This window comes from Microcebus murinus, chromosome 26 (assembly GCF_040939455.1).
Source record: "Microcebus murinus isolate Inina chromosome 26, M.murinus_Inina_mat1.0, whole genome shotgun sequence".
NCBI lineage: Eukaryota > Metazoa > Chordata > Mammalia > Primates > Cheirogaleidae > Microcebus > Microcebus murinus.
Window position 1 is genome coordinate 17131124 of NC_134129.1, and position 16111 is coordinate 17147234.

A 16111-nucleotide genomic window follows, 5' to 3' on the forward strand; every position below is an offset into this window, starting at 1 on the left:
GGGGTAGGGCTTCTATTGGGCACATGCTTAGAAATCCTGCTAGGGCTTATTTTCTGGGACATACGGTATCTATTTTAGAAGTGAAATAAAACTAATACAGAGTATTTATAGTTCCAGTGACAAGATATCAGGGATTTGCTTTACAGTACTTGAACAAACAGGAAAAGTAAAGAAGACAGCTGTTAATAACATTGGCAAAATTTTGATAATTGTTGAAACTGGATGAAGAGTACATGAGAGTTCATTCTACTTTTTAATTTCATATGTTTGCAATTTTATATAATAAGTGTTTTTTAGAAGAAAATAAAACTATACTTACAAAGTTTCATGTATTTTTCACTCTTCCTGAAAAGCACTTTAGGACTATTTTTCGTTTGAAGAAGAAAGTCAAGGTTTTTCCTAGGACCACAGAGCATGTTCAGCCCAATAGTTAGCATGATTGTCCCTGTTAAAAGAGAAAGAAACATCTTATAATTTAACCCGGAAATCCCGCCAAAGTAAATTGCAGGACCTAAGATTTCTTTTAAAGGAACCATGACCTGAAAATTTCAGCTACCGAATTAATTTATCTCCATGCCTAGGCAGTTACTCTAGCAGAGCTTTCGATAACTGGGATGATCATAAGAAATCAGGTAGGGTTCTAGGAATTACGCTTTAAATGGGAGGACTCCAGCCTTTTCCTGTTGAGGGATTTCTTTGAATTTCCTGACTATTTCCTAGTTGTTAGGTTGCTGATGGTCTTCATGACTGGCTGTTGATTGGGTAGAGACAGTGGAAACTTTGGAGCTGCCACAGGGACACAATAAGAGCCTGCCCATGAACCAAGTGGACCAGATGTAGGTTTGTAATATGGCGGTGCTGATAGGGGAAAAAAACCCCACCCCAGGGCCCCAGGGCTGAACTCACTACTGATTGGATAGTTTTTGAATCCCACTGCTGGTTGGATATGTAAAGCTCGTTGCTGATTGGATATGTAAAGCTTGTTGCTGATTGGACGCTTTTTGAATCCCACCACTGATTGGGTAATTCCTCATGCTCATAGCTGATTGGCATCTCTGGGCAAGGGTTCTCTGATGCATGCCAGAACTCAAGCTGTGCCAATAGGCTGGCCAATAAAGTCAAGCTAAATTGGGACATACTCCAAACTAGCTTACGTGTGAGATTTACATGCTTCTAAAATCATCCGTAATAAAGACTGGAGACAGAGATTGGGCACAATACATAAATTAAGAAATGCTAAGTAAAAGTTAAGCTTAGGTGGAAGGCTAGCAAAAAAACGTATGTCCAATTTTCAGGAAATAGCAGGAAAAACCTAGAAAATAAGTGTATAACTGGTTGCTGATATTATACAGATTCTTTTCAATTCGGTGATAGTAAAAGCTACTCTGAACATTGCCAACATGCCTTGGCTTTTGTGGCCTCATCGATATAATGTCACTCACACTGGGAAAAAAAAAAAAAACGTTCTCAGTTGCATGAAGTTGTAATAGTGCACAGTTTCCACAATCCCATAAGTAGTGAGAAGGATCTCAAAAAGCTCATCATTCATAACACTCTAAAACAAACTTCTATTATCCTTACCACAAAGATGAAAGAAAAAGAAAAAAAAATTAAAGAAAATAGAAATTTTAAATAAAAAAAGAAAAAGATTAAAATTTTTTAAAAATAAAAAAAGAATAAAAAATAAATAAAACAAACTTCTGCACAGAATGACTCTTACTTTCATTTGTTTTCTTCTCACGGCAGACCCCTAAGCAAGCTGGAATAAGAAAAAAGCAGGGCGCTGGACAGGAAAATAGAGCAGGAGAGAGTACACCCACCTGAAAGAAACCAGAAGAAATGCAAAAGTTTGCAAAGCCAAGGTTACCGCAGAGGAAATGCAGCAGTGTGTGTTTCTCTAACTAGCTGAGAGCCTGGGTATTTACCAGAAATATCAAATTCTCAAGAGTTGGTTCTAAAATATTTCATGTCATTTAAAAATACATCCAGGCCGGGCGCTGTGGCTCACGCCTGTAATCCTAGCTATTGGGAGGCCGAGGCGGGCGGATTGCTCAAGGTCAGGAGTTCAAAACCAGCCTGAGCAAGAGCGAGACCCCGTCTCTACTATAAATAGAAAGAAATTAATTGGCCAACTGATATATATATAAAAAATTAGCCGGGCATGGTGGCACATGCCTGTAGTCCCAGCTACTCGGGAGGCTGAGGCAGAAGGATCGCTCGAGCCCAGGAGTTTGAGGTTGCTGTGAGCTAGGCTGACGCCACGGCACTCACTCTAGCCTGGACAACAAAGCGAGACTCTGTCTCAAAAAAAAAAAAAAAAAAAAACAAAAAAAAAAAAAACAAATAAAAATACATCCAGCCTTCGGATGTCTAGCTCATAGGGTAGAAGAATTTATATGAAAATATGCAGAGTATATTTTCTGCACAGAAAATATTTTGCACAGAGTATGTTTTCTGCACAGAGTATGTTTTCTGCACAGAGTATATTTTCTGCTGTGTATCAGGATCAAAGGGGGAAGGCAACAGAACCCATGGAGAAACCGGCACCTGTCATGGGTAGCAATCGCCCAGCTAAAATGTCATAAGTAACTGTCTCGTTTACCTGTTGTGTTTCCTCCACGTGACTAAAGCTCCAGGTGGGCAGGGACAGTAGGGATTTTTGCTTTTTTGAGACAGAGTCCCACTCTGTTGCCCCAGCTAGAGAGCCGTGGCGTCAGCCTAGCTCACAGCAACCTCCAACTCCTGCGCTCAAGCGATCCTCCTGCCTCAGCCTCCTGAGTAGCTGAGACTACAGGCATGCACCACCATGCCCGGCTAATTTTTTCTATATATATTTTGAGTTGGCCAATTAATTTCTTTCTATTTTTAGTAGAGATGGGGTCTCGCTCTTGCTCAGGCTGGTCTGGAACTCCTGACCTTGAGCGATCCTCCTGCTTCGGCCTCCCAGGGTGCTAGGATTACAGGCGTGAGCCACCTCGCCTGGCTGGGATTTTTTTTTTTTTTTTTTTTTTTTTTTGAGACAGAGTCTCACTTTGTTGCCCAGGCTAGAGTGAGTGCCGTGGCGTCAGCCTAGCTCACAGCAACCTCAATCTCTGGGGCTCAGCGATCCTCCTCCTCCTGCCTCAGCCTCCCGAGTAGCTGGGACTACAGGCATGCGCCACCATGCCTGGCTCATTTTTTCTATATATATATTAGTTGGCCGATTCATTTCTTTCTATTTATAGTAGAGACGGGGTCTCGCTCTTGCTCAGGCTGGTTTCGAACTCCTGACCTTGAGCGATCCTCCCGCCTCGGCCTCCCAGAGTGCTAGGATGACAGGCGTGAGCCACCGCGCCCGGCCAAATCCAGACCTTTGAAATGAAGCAATGAACAAATGTACTCACCCAAAAGCACATCAGATCTTTCTCGAGCATAAACACCTCCTGGGACGAACTTAAAAGCTGTGCACCAGGCACAGAAAAATATTTCCATAAGATAACATAGCGTGGCGGTGGTCATGGTCTTCCCGGGGTTTGTCCCCGAACTGATAAGTTGCCCAAGCGCTTGAGGCCACACGGATGCAGTGAAGATGGCCAGCACGCAGCCGGACACGGCCGCCGCCCACCTGTGCAGGTAAAGGAGACCCGCAGCGGAGGCCGCTCCTGTTTGTGAACGAGAAAAAGAAAGAAGAATCAGACAGGAAAGCAGGAAAGCTTATAGGGTGACCGACTTATAGCCATTTAGAGCCAGAATGGACATTACGGGTAGACCAGTCTGATCTCCAGACAGATGAGAAAATTAACTAGCAAGGTTAATGTTCTGGGAGGCCGAGGCAGGAGGATCGCTCGAGGTCAGGAGTTCGAAACCAGCCTGAGCAAGAGCGAGACCCCCGTCTCTACTATAAATAGAAAGAAATTAATTGGCCAACTAAAATACATATAGAGAAAAAATCAGCCGGGCATGGTGACACATGCCTGTAATCCCAGCTTCTTGGGAGGCTGAGGCAGGAGGATCGCTTGAGCCCAGGAGATTGAGGTTGCTGTGAGCTAGGCTGATGCCACGGCACTCACTCTAGCCTGGGCAACAGAGTGAGACCCTGTCTCGAAAAATAAAAATTAAAAAAGGTTAATGGGACTTGCTCAAGATCACACGGCAAATTACTGGCACAACTGGATAGAGAATGCAGATCTAGGAAATCTCAGCCGATGCTATTTCTCGGGAAGGACAAGAGAGGGAAGAAGGCATTTTCAGGTCCTTGGTGTTAAGACCCCAATAGCAATACAAACTGAAATTAATCTGCAATACCCAAAATATATGTCCAGTAAGTTTAGCCAGCTAGATATATATAGGACATAAGAAAACAGAGTCAGGGCCGGGCGTGGTGGCTCACGCCTGTCATCCTAGCACTCTGGGAGGCCGAGGACGGAGTATCCCTCAAGGTCAGGAGTTCGAGACCAGCCTGAGTAAGAAGGAGATGTCTGTCTCCACTAAAAATAGATAGGCCGGGCGCGGTGGCTCACGCCTGTAATCCTAGCACTTTGGGAGGCCGAGGCGGGCGGATTGCTCAAGGTCAGGAGTTCGAAACCAGCCTGAGTGAGACCCCGTCTCTACCAAAAATAGAAATAAATTAATTGACCAACTAAAAATATATATACAAAAAATTAGCCGGGCATGGTGGCACATGCCTGTAGTCCCAGCTACTAGGGAGGCTGAGGCAGGAGGATCGCTGAGCCCCGGAGATTGAGGTTGCTGTGAGCCAGGCTGACGCCACGGCACTCACTCTAGCCTGGGCAACAAAGTGAGACTCTGTCTCAAAAAACAAAACAAAACAAAAAAAAAATAGATAGAATTTAATTGGCCAACTAAAAATATATAGAAAAAATTAGCCGGGCATGGTGGCGCATGCCTGTAGTCCCAGCTACTCGGGAGGCTGAGGCAGGAGGATCGTTTGAGTCCAGGAGTTTGAGGTTGCTGTGAGCGAGGCTGATGCCACGGCACTCTGGCCAGGGCAACAGAGTAAGACTCTGTCTCAAAATAAAATAAAATAACTAAGCTGGGGTCCTATCAATACATTTACTACATCTATGCCTTCTTGTTGATAGAACTGTGATTTTACTAATTTAATTGCTAGCACGATGTGAAGCTCCTGTATCTTTGCTTTCATGAAATTCTGCAGTCACTGCCATAATTAACTTCATGCCGAGCCTCCAGGCGGGACTGCAAGCTTACACAGCACAACGGGAAAACACGATTCCTTTTGATCCAGTCTGCTTTATCGTGGTGGTTTCCAGAGTTGAATCCCAGTGAAAAGTGGGCATCCGCCCCCGGTAGTTAAGTGTGCGCTCCAGCTCGGTTTGGGTGAGTGGGCGGTCGGAGGGGAGATGGAGCTGGTGAATCATGACCCTACTTTCCCTTACTGCGGTGAGCCTACTGGAAGTCTTAAATCTGCTTGCCTCTGAGCCTCTAAAACTGCTTTTTAATACTCCAGAGAGACCACCAAACTAGGTTAGGTTTGACTCTCAAGAATACGACCTTACTCATCTGGGGCAATAAGCCTAAGTTCACAGCTTTCTTTGTTTTTTTAACTAACCATCTACGTTTCTTCTGTGTCCCTCTGTTTTCCCATGTTTAACATGAAGCTGTCAATGAACTGCCTAAGAAGCACTTTGCTTATATTCTATGAGCAAAGGCATAATATAAATGGTTTTTTTTAGGTTTTTTTTTTTTTTTTTTGAGGCAGAGCCTCACTTTTGTTGCCTAGGCTAGAGTGCCGTGGCATCAGCTTAGCTCACAGCAACCTCCAACTCCTGGGCTCAAGCGATCCTCCTGCCTCAGCCTCCTGAGTAGCTGGGACTACAGGCCTGCACCACCACGCCTGGCTAATTTTATATATATATATATGTTTAGTTGGCCAATTAATTTCTTTCTATTTTTAGTAGAGACGGGGGTCTCCCTCTTGCTCAGGCTGGTCTCGAACTCCTGACCTTGAGCGATCCTCCCGCCTCGGCCTCCCAGAGTGCTAGGATGACAGGCGTGAGCCATAACACCCAGCCATGCATAAGTGTCTTTAAGGGAGATATATTAGGACAGTGTAGTCCTGGGAATGAGACAGCCACCAGAGGAGAGGGACCGTGAAGCAGGAAGAAGCAGGGACCTGGGGCAGATAGTCACCGGTGACGTGGGTGACATCTGGTCACAGCTGCTGCAGCTGGTTTTAACAGCCCGACTGACCACAGTACATATCTGTGTGGCTGCGTCTACTTCCTGCCTAGTCGCACGTGTTTGCAAGCAAGGTGGACAGCCAAGCTCAGCGGTGGTATATCTGCGGGTAAATCTCACATACCTGTCACCCACCAGACCAAACTATTAATAGTCCCACGAAGCCACGAACAACCTGAGAGCATCAATCCACTCGCCAAGCCCAGCAGAATGACACCTCTGTGGAAAAAAATAAAAAGGAGATGCTTAAGACATTTGACATTATTAATATTTCAGTTGTCACACATACAATATAAATCCTACCTCAAGGCACATCCAACAAAGACAATAGAAGCCTGAAAAGAGCAATCTGATCGTGAGAGCCCAGTGGGAACCAATATTGTGCACATGTAGAGTATTACAGTAATAAAAATTCTGATTTGAAGTCAATGACATCTGTAGTCTCACCATGATCAGTGCAAACACAGTGATTGAGTTTGCTCAAACGATTAAATTATTGTCCATATTGGTCACGTAACATTTTAAATGACTCCACCTAAGACAAAAAGAAAACGTCCTTGGGATAGTTTCTATCTAGTTTGCCTTTTTTTCTTTTTTCTCTACCTCGCTACTGTTCTTGTCTATGTTCTCTGCCTTCCCAAGACCAATATCAGTTCGATAAATAATGGATAGTGGAGTGTTTTTCAAAACAACCACTACCTATTTCGCTCTTTTGGTGTTTTGGCAAAAATTTGTAGGAGAAGGGAAAAAAAAAGAATTTAAATGTTAGGGGAAAATCCAGCAGGAAAAATAGCTACCACATAGCACTCAATAAATAGCTGTAAGGTAAATTAAGCTAAAAAAAAAAAAAACCATGGCACTCTGGCCAGGCGCAGTGGCTAACGCCTGTAATCCCAGCACTCTATGAGGCCGAGGCAGGAGGATCGCTCAAGGTCAGGAGTTCGAAACCAGCCTGAGCAAGAGTGAGACCCAGTCTCTACTAAAAATAGAAAGAAATTAATTGGCCAACTAAAAACATATATATATAAAAAAAATAGCTGGGCATGGTGGCTCACGCCCGTAGTCCCAGCTATCTGGGAGGCTGAGGCAGGAGGATCGCTTGAGCCCAGGAGTTGGAGGCTGCTGTGAGCGAGGCTGACGCCACGGCACTCACTCTAGCCTGAGCGACAGAGTGAGACTCTGTCTCAAAAAAAAAAAACAAGATGGGCACACAGAGTGGACCAGGGTGTGGCAAGAAGAAGCTGAGCCCAGATTTAGACACAGGAGGCTGAGCAGCCTGTGGGACACGCCCAGATGCCCAGGTCCCAGGGGAAAAGAGGCGTTAGTAGAGAGAGGGTTCACGAGGACCGACACTTCGACCCAATTCTGCCAACTCCTCGTGTGCCCCATGGTTGCAACAAGTCCCAACAAACCAGAAGACGCCGAGATCTCCAGGGCTTCTCTCCTTTGCAGAAAATAGAGATCTCTGTCCCAAGAGAGCCTCGTCAGGGCACTGCGATCTCGTCCTACCCAGCACCCTAACTGTAACCGGAAGGTTCTGGAAGAAATGGCCAGCTGCACCTTCTTCACCCGGAACATGCTCTTCTGTGCAGAGGGATTCCCCAGAGTGCCCGTGCGGGAGCTCCAGGAACCCCTCAGGTCGCTGGGAACAAGCCTCAGGCCTCCTTCGATCCTTCGGCACGGGGACAAATGCCAGTCTGGCTCCCTGGTCGCCCGAGCTCACGAGATCTGATGCCATGTTGGGTTTGATCTCTAGACTGGGCAGGAAACCAACACCTGGCGAGCCAGATCCAGCCGTCCCACAAAGGAGGGATTTCTTCCTCCGACCACAACTGCCCATGTGTCCATTGCTTCCCAACCTCAAACTCACCCAAAGGGGTTAGGGTCCGGCCCGGGGCTGGGGTGCCCACTCACGGCCCATCTGGACACAAGGGACACCTCTCCAAAAATCCAGTGGGTGAGGAACACAAGGCTACCAAAGGCCGCCCCTGCCACCAGCCAGCTGGGTCTAGAAGCTGTCCCCGTGGCAGTCTCGACAGCCTTCCTTCCCTCGGCTCGACTGCAGTTGCTATCTAGAACGAAAAGAAAAAAAAAATGGAAAAGGGTACAGTGACACAGAAACTTACGGTCTGTATTTAACAGACTCAGAGCAAGTTAAGAAATGGTACCTGGCTTCAAGAAGCTTAGGGCAGAGGACAAGGCGAGACATGCAGCCAACAGGACGAAGTAGAATGTGCTGGCGGCCACTCAGTGGCTTGAATCAGGCCAGCTAAATAAGGAGAGGTTTAAGGGAGAACAAACAGTTTGGAATTTGACATGTGAAAATGCAGAAAATCATGCAATGCAAAAATACATGCAAAAAAAAATGCATGACATGCATGCATACGTGTGGTCCAACATGAGTGGAATGTGCCCGGCTCTGTCGCTAATTTATGCTAATTTATGCTAATTTATGACTGATCCCATTTTACAGATTAGGGAACAGGCCCAGAGAGACCAAGGAACTTGCACGAGGTCACACAGCCAGTAAAGAGAAACCGACAAGCTGGGACTTGAGCTTAGGCCACGTGGCTCCTTGGCTGTATCCTACTTCACCCTGCTGTCTAAGCAACAGGTCCCCATTCCTCGCGTTAGTGGCTTCAGGAAACAGGCTGGAGAAAATGCCGGCAGGGACATTTCTTTGTAGGAACGGAGAGAGAGCCCGAAGCCCTCTGCGGATTGGGGCGGAAGGAAGCCTCAGGGTCTGACTGCGAGCCTGGAATTCTCATTTCACAAGGAAGAAGGTTCCTCTGAGAGCAGTGGGATGAGAGGAAGGAGGAGCAGATGGCTGGGGTAGGAGCAGGGGATGAGGACGGAATGGAGGCCAGAGACGGAGGCTCGGCAGTCTTAGGAGCAAGGAGGCGGGGTGCACTGAGTGTGCACCTGGGGCGGGGGAACCCCAACCCCCCAGGACCCAACAAATCTTCAAATAAAACCACGACAACCACCCAGTACGCTCCCATGTCTTGAAGAAGCTGGTGAAGAGTCAGAGTTTGATAAATGGGGGCAGAAGGCAGACAGAGGAAGGAACAGCCAGCCAGCAACCGCATCGCGCAGATTTAAAAGGGGCCAGAAAGAAGAAAACTCAAGGCAGGAAATGCGAAAAATACCCTGGAGTCCAGCCCCCATCAAGCTGTATTTGGGGAATGCAATGCCTGAGTTTCTGCCCCTAGATAGGAGGGTTTTTTTTTTTTTTTTTTTTTGAGACAGAGTCTCACTCTGTTGCCCAGGCTAGAGTGAGTGCCGTGGCGTCAGCCTCGCTCACAGCAACCTCAATCTCCTGGGCTCAAGCGATCCTCCTGCCTCAGCCTCCCGAGTGGCTGGGACTACAGGCATGCGCCACCATGCCCGGCTAACTTTTTTTTTCCTATATATTTTTAGATGGTCAATTAATTTGTTTCTACTTTTAGTAGAGACGGGGTCTGGCTCTTGCTCAGGCTGGTTTCGAACTCCTGACCTTGAGTGATCCTCCCTCCTCACCTCCCAGAGGGGAGGGAAGGAGAGGGAAGGGAAGGGAAGGGAAGGGAAGGGAAGGGGAGGGGAGGGGAGGGGAGGGGAGAGGGAGGGGAGAGGGAGGGGAGGGGAGGGGAGGGGAGAGGGAGGGGAGGGGAGGGGAGGGGAGGGGAGAGGGAGGGGAGGGGAGGGGAGGGAAGAGGGGAGAGGGAGGGGAGAGGGAGGGGAGGGGAGGGGAGGGGAGGGAAGGGAAGAGGAGAGAGGGAGGGGAGGGGAGGGGAGGGGAGGGAAGGGAAGAGGGGAGAGGGAGGGAGGGAAGGAAAGAGCCTAGTAGCTGCGCCAGTTCAGAAGGAGAGAAAACTAAAATGGAGATATAATGCAGAAAAACTATTTTTATAGATTTTCTTTTCAAGATGATCAACATTCATATAGGAAGGGCAAACTCTGCAAGAGAGAAAATCCCTACAGGAACGCGACATGCACTTACCTGTGGCAATCCGATCGAGCGTGGCGATGGCACTGAATGTCAGTATCACTCTGTTGGACACCTGGTAACTCCAGATCGGGTTTAGTGAGGTGTACCATATGCGGACAACAACAAGAAGAATCTGTCCTAAAATGAATCCCCAGATTCTGAGGTACCTGCAAGTGCAAAAGGATTTTCAAATACTTTTCATGTGGATTCAATGTCCTATGGTCCACCAGGAATTTCAGTTTCACAGAATGAGTCTCTGAAAAAATCGTGTTGCTAATTTGCAGTAATGCATGTGGCTTCATATAGCCCATTGCCTAGGCAACTTTGTTATAATTTTTTAATTCTCAAAACATTATTGAGAGCCAGGTGTGGTGGCTCACACCTATAATCTTAGCACTCTGGGAGGCCGAGGCCGGAGGATCGCTCAAGGTCAGGAGTTCAAAACCAGCCTGAGCAAGAGTGAGACCCCCCATCCTCTACTAAAAATAGAAAGAAATTAATTGGCCAACTAAACATATATACAGAAAAAATCAGCCGGGCATGGTGGCGCATGCCTGTAGTCCCAGCTACTCGGGAGGCTGAGGCAGGAGGATCGCTTGAGCCCAGGAGTTTGAGGTTGCTGCGAGCTAGGCTGATGCCATGGCACTCTAGCCTGGGCAACAGAGTGAGAGTCTGTCTCAAAAGAAAAAAAAAAAGAATTTATATTTCTAGTGGGGAAGAAAACCTGGCTGTTTTCTCTGCCATTAGAGTGTGAGGTCAGGCCGGGCGCAGTGGCTCACGCCTTGTAATCCTAACTCTCTGGGAGGCCGAGGCGGGCAGATTGCTCAAGGTCAGGAGTTCAAAACCAGCCTGAGCAAGAGCGAGACCCATGTCTCTACTATAAATAGAAAGAAATTAATTGGCCAACTGATATATATATATATATGTATAAATTAGCCGGGCATGGTGTCGCATACCTGTAGTCCCAGCTACTTGGGAGGCTGAGGCAGGAGGATTGCTTGAGCCCAGGAGTTTGAGGTTGCTGTGAGCAAGGCTGACGCCACGGCACTCACTCTAGCCTGGGCAACAACGCGAGACTCTGTCTCAAAAAAAAAAAAAAAGACTGCTCCAAGGCTCTATGGAAGGTGGAAACGGTAACTGGGAGCTCCTGGCCCTGTCTTTGGAAAGCGATCACACTTATTTGTGTGTAAGTGCATACGATAGGAGCCATACCTTTGCAAACTGCTTCCTGACCACCAAGTGACGGCGTGCACTATCAGAGAGGAAGACACGCCAAGGGCAAGGACAGCCAGTCGAAGGGCAGCATTCGGAGCCTGGAAGGAGGCCACGCTGCCTACAAAAAAGTGAAGGAGAGCAAAGCATTTCTGGCAGGCATGCATTGGAATTCCACGGTCTGCAGCGGATAAATGTTGTCTCACACCATCTTTATTACACCCAGGAAGATGGAATTAATATGTGATTATACAAAGACGGTTAAAATCTTTATTGAGATATAATTCGCATGCCAACAAACTCACCACGGTAAAGCACACGGTTCAGTGGGGTTTTGGTACACTCACAAAGTCGTGCAACTATCGCCACTATCTAATTCCAGAACATTCTCATCACCCCAAAAAAGAAAGCCCCATACCCACTAACAGTCACCCCTCGTTCCCTCCTACCCCTGCCTCAGCCCCTGGCAATCACTCACCTACTTTCTGTCTCTATGGAATTTTCCTTTTCTGGGCATTTTATATGGACACACACATTTTATATGTGGCCTTTTGTGACTAGCTTCCTTCCCTTCGCAGAATGTTTTGAAGGTTAATCTGTGTTGTGGCAGATATCTGGGCTTCCCTCCTTTTCATGGCTAAATAATATTCCACATTGCATGTATCTATTGCATTTTGTTTATCCATTCATCATCAGTTGAAGTGTACATTTTTGGCTCTTATGAATAACGCTGCTACCAACATTTGTGTTCAAGTTTTTGTGTCAACAAATGTTTTCATTTTTCCTGGGTATATACCAAAAAACTCTGTTTAATATTTTGAGGAGGTGAGGCGCAGTGGCTCATGCCTGTAATCCTAGCACTCTGGGAGGCAGAGGCAGGAGGATCATTTGAGCCCAGGAGTTTGAGACCAGCCTGAGCAAGAGCGAGACCTCATCTCTACTAAAAATAGAAAGAAATTAGCCAAACAACTAAAAATATATATAGAAAAAATTAGCTGGGCATGGTGTCGCATGCCTGTAGTCCCAGCTACTAGGGAGGCTGAGGCAGGAGGATCGCTTGAGCCCAGGAGTTTGAGGTTGCTGTGAGCGAGGCTGACGCCATGGCACTCTAGCCCAGGCAACAGAGTGAGACTCTTGTTTCCAAAAAAATAATTTCTTGACCATCAACATGCCACTGAAAGAAATACTGATTGGAGCATTTCAAACTTTGGATTATCGGACTTAGTATGCTTCATGTATACGCATAAACGCAAATATTCCAAAACGTTAAAAAAAAAATGTAAAAAAAAAAAAAATCCAGAATCCAAAACACTTCTGGTCCCAATCATTTTGGATAAAAATACTCTACCTGTAATAAGGGAAAAAGAAATCTTTGATTTTTATTTTTTAATTCAGTTATTTAGCATTCAAAGAACAGTCTACAGCACTTCACTTGACTTTCAAATACTAAATAAAATAAAAAAAATCTTAAAGACACACTTTGAGATCTTACCCACAGTAATTATCCGCAACAGAGCTAGCATCCATTTCTTGTTAACCAATTTCCAGAAGGAAGCATTAGTCAGTAATACTGGAGAAAGGAACGCTACACCGAAACCTTCAAGCCCTGTGAGTTTTAGCGTTTGCAGAGGAAAGTAGTAGATCATTGGTGCCAGGTCATGGTAGAGGGACCAAGACACATATCCTGCAAAAAAAAAAAAAAAATTTTTTTTTTAAAAAGAGAAAGTGTCACTTTGACATTGCTTCTGTTAGGTTTGTTCCAGGTGGGAGCACGACAAATGCAGGTAGGACAGAATGCGGTTAATGCAAAACTTAGGCTTGTGAAACAATACCCCGCAGGAGTCTGGAGAGTTCCAGAAATTTGTAGAGCTCACAGACAGGTGCAGCCAGCATTCCTCTCCCTCCCTCCTGGATAGAGATAAAGGCCAGCCGATGATAAGGACAGAGCCAGAGCAGAAGGACAATGCCAGCGGGGCAAAGGGGCCACTGGAGTTGGTTGTTTGAAGGAGAATTCACTACAAACAGCTGTTCTGCGCCCACGTAGCAAGAAGCAATTCTTCGCCTGCCCGTTTGGCCCGGAAACAACTGAACAGGGCAGGTGGGAGGCAGTTGGCTGTCCCCGTGTGGTTACATAGCCTGTGTGTGGCATGTGTCCTTTGGGTCATTCCTTCCCCCTTTCAGTTTCTAGAAGGAGTCCTGCCCCTCCACTCCTACTCTCCTTCCCGACTCTGGCCTTAGCTGGGCTCCAGGAATAGAATTCCTCCCCCAGCCCCTGTGGTAAGTCCCTCAGCACCTCCCGTCTGTTCCTTTAACCATGGCCGTGTCACTCCAGTCAGTCCCTTTATCAAGCCCCGTTCATTTGGACCATCTGTGTTGAATTTGGCTTCCAGTCAGGACACTGATTGGTCAAATTTCCTTACCTATGTTGACCCCTATATCATGAGAAAAATCATGAAAATCAACAAGAGCAATGGGCCGGGCGTGGTGGCTCACGCCTGTCATCCTAGCACTCTGGGGAGGCCGAGGACGGAGGATTGCTCAAGGTCAGGAGTTCGAGACCAGCCTGAGCAAGAAGGAGATCTCTGTCTCTACTAAAAATAGATAGAATTTAATTGGCCAACTAAAAATATAAAGAAAAAAATTAGCCGGGCATTGGTGGCGCATGCCTGTAGTCCCAGCTACTAGGGAGGCTGAGACAGGAGGATCGCTTGAGCCCAGGAGTTGGAGGTTGCTGTGAGCTAGGCTGATCTAGCCTGGGGCAACAGAGTGAGACTCTGTCTAAAAAAAAAAAAAAAAAAAGAGCAACAAACAACCAAACAGCAGGACCCTTCTTCCCACCCCAGATCACACCCAGAAGCACTTTAATTAGACAACTATTCTTCCCTCCAGGCGTCCTCAAACTATGGCCCGCCGGCCACATGCAGGTGTTTTTGCCCATTTGTTTTTTTTACTTCAAAATAAGATATGTGCAGTGTGCATAGGAATGTGTTCATAGTTGTTTTTTAAACTATAATCCGGCCCTCCAATGGTCTGAGGGACAGTGAACTGGGCCCCCCCTGTTTAAAAAGTCTGAGGACCCCTGGAGTAGATGATTTTCAGCCCCACTCTTAGGAGGCAGTGGCAGATAGCGGAGTACCCGGATGCGAAGTCAGTTTCCCCTCTGCCCGCGAGTGACTGTTGCAATCGTGTGCAGTAATAACTAACGCTAATGGACACGTCCCACGTGCTAGTAGTCTCTGTGCTAAGTGTTAACTCAGATCTTGGCGCTCACACAGCCTGATGGCTTAGGAAGTGGGTATTCTTTCTATCCCCCTCTTACAAATGCAAAAACAGGAACAAAACAACAAACAAACAAAACTCTGCAACTCAGAAACTTAAAGCAATTGCCTGGAGTCACAGAAGCAGCCAAAAACAAACAAACAAACAAAAAAGCCCCGCAGAGGCAACTTAAATCCGAGCAGTCTGGCTCCCAAATGCAGCCTGTCTCACCTGTACCTGTGTCACCTTCCCCCCAAGTTACTTTCCAACCTCCCTTTTGTCATCAGCGCAAACAGGACTTGGGACCCCCTCGCAGAGTTGCTGGGAGGATTAAATGACATCAGCTACACGGAGCACCGAGCACCTGCGGTACTTATTGCATGCCGGGCGCTTGACGTCTCCAGGCTTAGGAGATCCAGTCCGAGCAGGGAGAGCAGTCTGCAACCGGCGTCCAGAAAATCCGGTTCTCCGGGAGGCGCCCCGCCCAGACCAGGGGCGATCCCGGTTTCACAACGAACCCCGGGATGCTAGTTGCTCTGGGGACTCTGGTTTTAAGCGTGCAGCTCGAACAGAATCCCGCCGATCCCTGTGCACGGGGCTTTTTGTTAAAATTGCAAAGCGAGCGCGCGAGGCTTTCCGCCACGCGCCCGAGCGTGCGCCCGCCCAGGGCGCCGGACAGCCGCGGCCGGGGTCGCCTGCAGTCCCGCGGGGACACGGGTGCCCTTTCCCTTCTGGAAGTTCAAGTTCAGCACTGAGTGATATTAGACTTAGAGGTCACGGGGGCCGGGGGTGGGTCGCAGGGGGGACCGGCCGCGCGGGTTCAAGGCCGCCGCGGGGAGAACTGGCGCCTCTTTGGCTCCAGCCCGGGCTGCGTTGGGGACTCTGGGGGCGTCGTCCCCGCGGGCGCCTGGCAGCCTGCTCGGCGGCTTGGGGACTTCAGTCGAGGTCTTGTCCTTCCTTCCCTCCCAAAGCTGCGGTTCCCGGGGGACGACACGCGTCTCTCCATCCCGCGCACCGAGCGCCCGGGGCGCAGCACGCAGCCGCCACCCGCGCGCGCGCTGGCGACAGGGGGACCCCAGCTCACCCAGCAGGGTCTCCAGGAGGATCTCTCGCCACAGGGAGGCCATCGCCGCGTAGCCGGGCGACGCTTTCCAGGAAAGCTGCGCGGCCCGGGTCCCCTCCGCGCGCCTGCACCCTCTGCCGGTCCCCGCGTCCCCGAGCAGAGCCGCCGGCAGCCCACGTGCCGAGCCCAGGCGGGGTGTGGCCGCTCCGTCCGCGCCCGTCCCCGCCACACCCATCCCTGCCTGCCCCGGCCGGGCCGCGCCACCTGTGCGCGCTGCGCCCCTTTGCCAGCGCGGCTCCGGCCGGCGCGCCACCGTCACCTGCAGCGGCCGGACGACGCTGCCAACCGGCCGGCGGGGACAGGAGTCCCAGCGCAGGGTCCTGCGGGCTCAGACCCCACCATCGGGCCCAAAT

General features: G+C 48.4%; 1 protein-coding gene across 1 annotated transcript in view; it reads right to left on the reverse strand.

The window, feature by feature from the left end:
* CWH43 (cell wall biogenesis 43 C-terminal homolog) overlaps positions 1-15900 on the reverse strand; it is a 45577-nt gene extending 29677 nt beyond the window's left edge. Inside the window, exons 1-8 of the mRNA XM_075997740.1 lie at positions 15720-15900; positions 12870-13061; positions 11378-11498; positions 10178-10332; positions 8069-8270; positions 6323-6417; positions 3384-3641; positions 320-445 (exon numbers count right to left, since the gene is read on the reverse strand). Coding sequence (XP_075853855.1) covers positions 320-445; positions 3384-3641; positions 6323-6417; positions 8069-8270; positions 10178-10332; positions 11378-11498; positions 12870-13061; positions 15720-15762 — 1192 coding nt within the window. The 5' untranslated portion in view covers positions 15763-15900. The remainder of the gene's footprint in view (positions 1-319; positions 446-3383; positions 3642-6322; positions 6418-8068; positions 8271-10177; positions 10333-11377; positions 11499-12869; positions 13062-15719) is intronic.
* Between the last annotated feature and the right edge of the window lie 211 nt (positions 15901-16111).